An 8,473-nucleotide genomic window follows, 5' to 3' on the forward strand; every position below is an offset into this window, starting at 1 on the left:
GATCCAATCTGATATATACAATGCTACAATATATACAAGAATAACTCTTATCTCCATAGTATTTAGTTATTAATAATTTGGTTATGGACATTATTAACAACTTTAATGAGTTCTTTGTAAGTGTGAACCATCATATTAGATATCGTAATTTTATCCTAACAAGTGTTGTCTTACCATAGGTCAAGAATCAGAAACAATCCTTTCTGAACTCTTATATTATTTGGTTAGATTGAATATAAAAATTAATCACATTTTGTCCTTATTTCAAATTATTAGTTGAAACTCGACTTATTCATCTCGGGTTAGTGTTTAAATAAGAGTGTTCTTTCAATAAATATCTCGAGACAAAATCATTTTTAATTAGAGTTTTCTTATAGTTAATTTTTATTTATAATTTAATAAATCTTATTTAACTATTAAATACAAGGTGATAAAGAATTAATCTTTATTTCTATTAAAAAAAATTAAAAATTAAAAAAAAAATTCATTTAATGAATAATTTTAAAATTCTACCATTGACTTACATGTTTGAAAACATCTTTAAAGCGATACAATAAACAACTAAATAAAATAAATGAACGATTAAATTAAAAACATTATCCTTTTATAGTCTACATCTTAGAAAAATTAATGCGGCTACCCTATACATGTGTCATGGTCTCGAGATACGATGTCGTCGTCAGTCGTTCGAGGATGTTTTTTTCTTTACCTGAAATAGAAGTAGCACGTATCTTGAGTATTTTAAATATAATACTCAGTAAGTGACCCTACTAATGGGGTTATATGCAAACACATACAATTTTCATGAATGAGACCTATCATAACAGTCTATATTCCTTAGGTGGCTATCATAACCCTATCGTTCTATCAATCTATAATAATCCTATCATTTTCTATTCATACCCTAACCGTATCATTTTTTCAATCGATCGTGACCATATCGTTTCGTATACATAACTTAACCATATCATTATATTAGTCATATCTTAACTATAGCGTTTTCTATACATAACATTATCGTATCTTTTTATCAACCTAATACAACTATAGTCTTTTCTATACATAACCTTATTGTATCGTCTTATGAACATATCGTAGTCCTATCGTTACATTACGTTTAGTGCATCCTTCTCATATCCTATCTCAAACATATCATTAAACACATCGTATCGTAAGTATGATCATACAATTCACATATCATAACATATACATATCATAACATAATCATATCGATTCATAAACAATTCACACATATCATAACATATACATATCATATTATTATTGTTCTATGGAAGATATTGTTATGTTATATGAAAGAATTTGATAGGGTTTCTTGACTATAATTCCTCTATTTTATATTTTAATTCCCTTTTACTCTATGTGATTACTCCNCTATCATAACCCTATCGTTCTATCAATCTATAATAATCCTATCATTTTCTATTCATACCCTAACCGTATCATTTTTTCAATCGATCGTGACCATATCGTTTCGTATACATAACTTAACCATATCATTATATTAGTCATATCTTAACTATAGCGTTTTCTATACATAACATTATCGTATCTTTTTATCAACCTAATACAACTATAGTCTTTTCTATACATAACCTTATTGTATCGTCTTATGAACATATCGTAGTCCTATCGTTACATTACGTTTAGTGCATCCTTCTCATATCCTATCTCAAACATATCATTAAACACATCGTATCGTAAGTATGATCATACAATTCACATATCATAACATATACATATCATAACATAATCATATCGATTCATAAACAATTCACACATATCATAACATATACATATCATATTATTATTGTTCTATGGAAGATATTGTTATGTTATATGAAAGAATTTGATAGGGTTTCTTGACTATAATTCCTCTATTTTATATTTTAATTCCCTTTTACTCTATGTGATTACTCCATTAAATTTAAAATTTTCTTTTTCCTCTCCTTCCTTTTTTGTTCTTGTTAATCTATTCTTATTTCTAAATTTTACTGTTTTTTTTAATTAGTTACCATATACTAGAAGTAATATACTATTAACTAAAATCTTATTGATAAATGAATGAAAAAGAGATTTGATTCTATTGTAACACAATGGATTGTATAAAGTAAAGGAGATCTGAATATAACTCACCATAATAACAAAGAAAAATCTCTCTTGATAAATCATCTAGAAAAGGAGATCTTCTAACGATTACGTCAAGAAAAAAGATATCTCAAATATGAGTTTTCATAATAACAAAGCAAAATCTCTGTAACTAAATCTGCATCATCTCCCAGTAAATCTGCATTATTTTTGTTTGATTAACTGATACATTCTTGGTGACTGAATTCGTTGAGGAGAGAGATAGTTGGGAGAGAGACAGTTGGGAGAGGGATAAGATGTTAGTGAGAGCTATTTGGATAAGATTGCTATTTTTTATTTTTTATTTATTATTTTTTTTTCTTTTATCGTTGTTATAATCCTTTTAATTTAGTTTAATTTTGTAATATATTCCAAATTAAAATTAAAAGAGTTTGTTTTGCTTACATGGTAGATTTAAGGACCATAATTGACTTTATATTTATTATTCATTGTAACTACTATTACCTTATTTGATTTATTCCACCCTAAATGACTCTTATTTTTTATTTTTTTTTATTTTTTTATATGGTAGTAAACATATTAAAAGAAAAGGCTTTGAATACTTTTGTTTAAAAAAATTTAATCTCCTCCCCATTTATGCATTTATCCATTCCTATAAATACCCACCAACCTTCTCCTTAAACAAAGCATCAAATACTCTTCATCATCTTCAAACTTTATCACCATGGCTAAGGCTCTTTTCCTCGTGGCTTCTCTTCTCCTATACGTCCTATCGCTATCGTCGCTCGCAGCGGCAACCCAACGTTTAGATTTGGCTGGTAGCTACAAACCAATAGAAAATATAGATGACCCAAAGATTCAGAGCTTAGGTGAGTTCGCAGTCAATGAACACAATAATCAGGCAAAAACTCAACTCCAGTTCCAAAAAGTGATTAGTGGAGAAATGCAAATTGTGGCCGGGACCAACTATAAACTTCGATTGACAGCTCTTGAGGGGACTAGTAGCGGAACCTATGGCACCCTTGTGTTCACCGACCTCAACAACAAGAACAACCTTATCAACTTCTTTGACGTCCCCAAGTAGACTTCTTGCTTCTTATCAAAGACTGTGTGTTTTTAATTCTCTATCTTTTTTATATTATGTTATGAATGTTTGGAATCTCGATCAACCTTATGTATGGTTTAAAACTTAATACAAGTATAATTTTGTTGAATAAGATATATGTCTTTGAATAAAACAATTATACGATCAACTTAAATTTATATAAATAAAATAAAAAAATAAGTCATATAAAAGGGAACATACATTTAATAAATCTAAAATAATTAATGTCATAACAAATAAAATTAATTTCATAATTTTAAGGTAAATCTTGAGTAGATTAACTTAAATAAAATGTACCATACAAAATTTAATCGATCAAAACATGTGTTTTATCATTATAATAATAATTAAATATTAAAAAAAAAAGTTTAAGAAGTTTCCTTCTATGCCTAGTTGAAAATCAAAATATTTCTAGTGAGAAGTTATTGTAAATAATATCACATTTTCTTTAAAAAAAAAAAATCAAATTGAGACGTTTTTTTGGTCTCACTTAGAAATGTTTACAGAGGGGATAGGGTTAGGGAAGTCTTCCCATACACGTTATTTGAATTTCTATCACCGTGAAATGTTCCATTTATTTTTGTGATGATTCTCTGGAGAAATTTGTTTTAAAGACTTTTTAGTAGACAATTGTCATTTTTCAATATGCTTTCTAATAAAAGCTGTAAAATATTCTAATAAAATCCAATAATATTTCTTGAGCAAACATTTAGTATAACGTTATAAACCACGTAAATAAGGTTGCTACTACATGCATCTCTTGACTACCAAGTGCGGAAGTCCTTTACAACGATTTATTAAAACATTGTCATAGAATTAAATGTTTATGAAAATTCATTTGAAACAACAATGATGTTAATAAACAACGAAATCGAAGTAACAAAAGGTTTAAAATAATGTTAATGTCCTAATCCAACTTAAGAGCTACAACATTTGTCACAATATCTCAGGCTCAAAGGTGAATAAATATAAAGTTATTATTACTCAAGGAGGGTAATGCAGAGACAACTGAGATAAACTGCTGTGGCTTGTGTTTTACTGAGTTGAGAGCTCCTATTTAAACAAAAAAAATAAATCCTATAAATAGCTCCTACAAAACTATTGAAATAAACTATTCCTAAGGAGGACTGGCTTAACAACTTTGATTCATTCCATCTCAAATAGGTCACTAATTTTGACAGCGTCCCTGACTGTAAGCTTACTTCTATCTCCGAGATTACTAAAAAATTCAACTTGGTGCAACCGTATGTCTACCCATAAACTTCCGTTATCTCACTGTATCCTTGACTAGGAAAATCAATGGCCCTCAACAATTTGATATACCTGACTCATCAAATTTTCTGATCTAAGTGGCACAATCGTTCACATGTTGCAAGGGCATCGCATGCCACCCGCTTTCTCTTTTCAGAGGAACCTGTGCAAATGGGAGCAAGAATGGCGAGAAACAACCCCAAGTTCACGTAAAGTCCACCAAAATTATACAAAGCATCTACAACCACAGTGAGCATCAACATTATCTGGTTTCATGAATATGCCCTCTTCCAAGGCCTTAACGGCAGCCCTATATTCCCCTACTCCAAATAAAGCACTCCTCAACAATTTCAAAGCTCTAGAATGTGTAGGACAAAGAATAGAAGCAAATATTCCCACTGATTTCCCCCGGCCTCTGCCGCCTCCAATGCCAAAAGAAACTCTTCCTTTGCCTCTTTGTATTTTCCAAGAACATACAAGCAATTCCTAGCACTAAAATGCAGCCTTACGTCAGTAGGTTGCAGCTCATAAGCCCTCTTGAAGCTAACAAGCGCCTCCTTGAAGGGTTGGTGCTCATATAAAACCCTACCAATTGTCATATGCCCATTAAAAGCCTCCTCTCTGGACTGCGCTCGATCTGTTCGGGTTCTCAAAACCCCTAATTCATTGAGAAACGAAGCATAGTCATGACCGAACTCTTCCCAGAAAACCCTCTTCTCAGAAAGCCTCGAAGACGGCTCCAATTGTCTCAACCAGCCTGCATCAGAATAGGCATCGAAATTGTCCACCCCATTCCTATGAATTTCCTCACCTATTAAGAGGTTCAAAGTATCAGAATTCTCACGAGATAAATTCGAATACTTACCGACTCTGAAAATCCTTCATCGGCTTTGATTGTATAACCTCTCCTCAACAAATGCTAACGTGCCAGGAACTCCTTCAACATTGCCAAATATGTCATTCACTACCGGAACTAGACTGCCAAAAAGCATAATAAAGAACAACAGACTCAGAAAATTAATACTGGAAACCTTCTGAGTTCTTCCCACAACCTTCTTACTCTCATTCTTTTTAGTCCTAGCAGGAGAAGGAGGCTGACACATACCACTACCACTCAGCTATTGTCTCAGGTCTGCATTCTCAGTCATCATATATGATATCTTGCTATTCAATTCAGCAATGGTTGAATGCATACTTCTCAACTTATCCTCCAACTCCTCCACATAATGCTTTTTCCTCTGCCTGGAAGGTTGTGCACTCTCTCTATTGGGGATTGATACTTTCTCCCGGAATAGATGACCTTTGATATTTGGAAGATCTCAAATCCGCATTAGAAGATGGGCAATTTATTCCCTCAGAGACGCCAGAACCGAAATTTCTAAAACCCGAGCCTTGAGACGACGTTGGCTCGCCTGAGATTTCCTGATCACTAACACCGCCACCATGCTCTTCATTGGGGGACTGCTTGCATGAAACCGCAGAGCTTCCAGATCCTGGGGAGCATGCAAAGCTGCAAGCACGAACGGCAGCGCCCCTAGAAGCTTCTCGGTTAGCCTACAAGTCCAACGAATTGGTAGTTTGATCCAAATCTTCGGAGATGAGGAAATCGTCAACCTCAGAGGAAAGGAAAGGACCGTCAGGATCGCCCAAGGCTAGCTCGAAATCATCATTTTCGTCGAATCCCAAATCCAAGGCCGTGAAATAAACAGAAGGGTCACCAGGGGTAGCAAAATTGGCATTGGAGAAAAACAAGGAGTGCAAAGGCGAAATTTGGAGAGAATCAAATTCAGAAGCGTAAGTAGTGGAATTAGAATTTTGATCACCTGTAGATACATCATCTTGATATGCGGCTGAAGTCACGTTTGTTGGTTGATCAAGAACCTCAGTGGTTAAGCAGTATTCCCAAATTTGATCCGNAATACTCCGTCATTATTTCCAATGTTGGAGTTGGGAAATGCAATCATGGTAAGACCTATTTTTTCATAAAATTTTAGTACTTCTATTCAAGACAAGGTTAAATATATAGTACTTCTCTACACATGGCCCACGTATGTGCACATGGACCTACCAACACGCTCGTATATGTACCTCTGGGCTTAACTACGGTTTAGCGCATATTCACACTATTGGAAGCCACAGAGGGAAAAGNTTAAATGGCTTCTTTAACGACTCCTCACTTCTGAATTGATTCCCATGGCTAGATGAAGGCTTTGAATAAAAATTCTGTCTCATTTGATCTTTGACATACAACACATCTTATGACTTTCGGGAAAACTCGTTGCTGCTAGTCATTTGCTTAATCAAGGCTTCTTGATTGGAAAGAAGATTCTCCAGTTCAATTACTGTAAGCTGATTTGCCAACCTTTGTATTGAGGAAACAAAGGGCATAAACTCTTTTCGTAATCCACGTATAAGATAACGCCGTAATCGAGCCTCACTCACTCGTTCCTCAGCATCTAATTCTGAAATTTCAGAACACAGATTTTTCACTTTCAAAAAATATTCTTCAATAGAAAAATTACCTTGAGTTACCATAGCTAGTTCATTCTCTAGAAATTGCAGTCGAGCGGTATTTTTCTTAGTGAACAACTTTTGAAGTGTATCCCATACTTGCTTTGGTGACTTTAAATCGCGAACATGATTAATATACTCCTTGCTAATCAAAGTTCGCAAGGTAAATAAGGCTTTTCGGCATTTGATCTTCCATTGTTGACGTAATTTTGCATTCTGTGGAGTATCGGCTGGAATTTCTGTGTCATCACCTTCAATTAAATCCCACAAATCTTGCCCTTGTAGATAAGCTTCCATGCATAACTTTCAATAACTATAGTTATTGCCAACCAACTTCTCCATAGCTATACCCATAGAAGCACTTCCACCATTCATCTCGTTGAGTAATAATATCAAACTGTACCAACTTAGCTCTGATACCAACTGTGACAATATCTCACGCTCAAAGGTGAATAAATATAAAGTTATTATTACTCATGGTGAATACAGAGACAACTGAGATAAACTGTTGTGGCTTGTGTTTTACTAAACTGAGAGCTCATATTTAAACAAAAAATAAATCCTATAAATATCTCCTACAAAACTACTGAAATAAACTATTCATAAGGAGGACTCACTTAACAACTTTGATTAATCCCATCTCAAATAAGTTGCACTAATTTTGACGAACATTAAACCCAAATGTGACAACCCTGATTTTGTATCCATGGCCTCCACAAAGACACAATAACTCGTAAATGAGTGTCTTTAACTTTACCTGAAAAATAAGTAACACGTGGCTTGAGTATTTAATACTCCGTCATTATTTCCAATGTTGGAGTTGGGAAATGCAATCATGGTAAGACCTATTTTTTCATAAAATTTTAGTACTTCTATTCAAGACAAGGTTAAATATATAGTACTTCTCTACACATGGCCCACGTATGTGCACATGGACCTACCAACACGCTCGTATATGTACCTCTGGGCTTAACTACGGTTTAGCGCATATTCACACTATTGGAAGCCACAGAGGGAAAAGAACACATATAATATCATGGTGTACGCATTTGTACTAATCATAATCAATGAAGTATCCTCATGCACATGACATACAAAAGATGCATGAGATTTCATAGTTTCAAAGCATGGTGTTGAACACAACTCACTGTGGGAAACACTCGCACTCTTTATTAACACCAATCGAGAAGAGAATACAAGACACTCTGTAGAATACTACTGCTTTTTATTGTTTTTGGATTTCTTGGATGAATAACCTAGGTAGGGTGGAGAGGTATTTATACTAAGAGTAAGCAATCTATATTTAACCAATCTAAATCTAGACCTAACCGATTTGAATCTAGACCTAACAAATTTGAATATTTCTCCTAAAATATCTAGATCTCTTTCTCCTAAAATCTCTACTAAAATAAATATACTGGGCTCGTACAATAATTGGGCTTGACTCTATTGGGCTAGTACAATTATTGGGCTTGACTCTATTGGGCTAGTGATGATATT

At 33.6% G+C, this 8,473-nt stretch overlaps 1 protein-coding gene across 1 annotated transcript; it reads left to right on the plus strand.

Moving 5' to 3' along the window:
• The first annotated feature begins 2,830 nt into the window (after positions 1-2,830).
• On the plus strand, positions 2,831-3,190 carry LOC111783551 (cysteine proteinase inhibitor 1-like). The gene has a single exon (XM_023664477.1). It carries the CDS (start codon positions 2,831-2,833, stop codon positions 3,188-3,190), a length of 360 nt encoding a protein of 119 aa, XP_023520245.1.
• Positions 3,191-8,473: the final 5,283 nt, after the last annotated feature.

This window comes from Cucurbita pepo, chromosome LG20, assembly GCF_002806865.2.
Source record: "Cucurbita pepo subsp. pepo cultivar mu-cu-16 chromosome LG20, ASM280686v2, whole genome shotgun sequence".
Classification (NCBI taxonomy): Eukaryota; Viridiplantae; Streptophyta; class Magnoliopsida; order Cucurbitales; family Cucurbitaceae; genus Cucurbita; species Cucurbita pepo.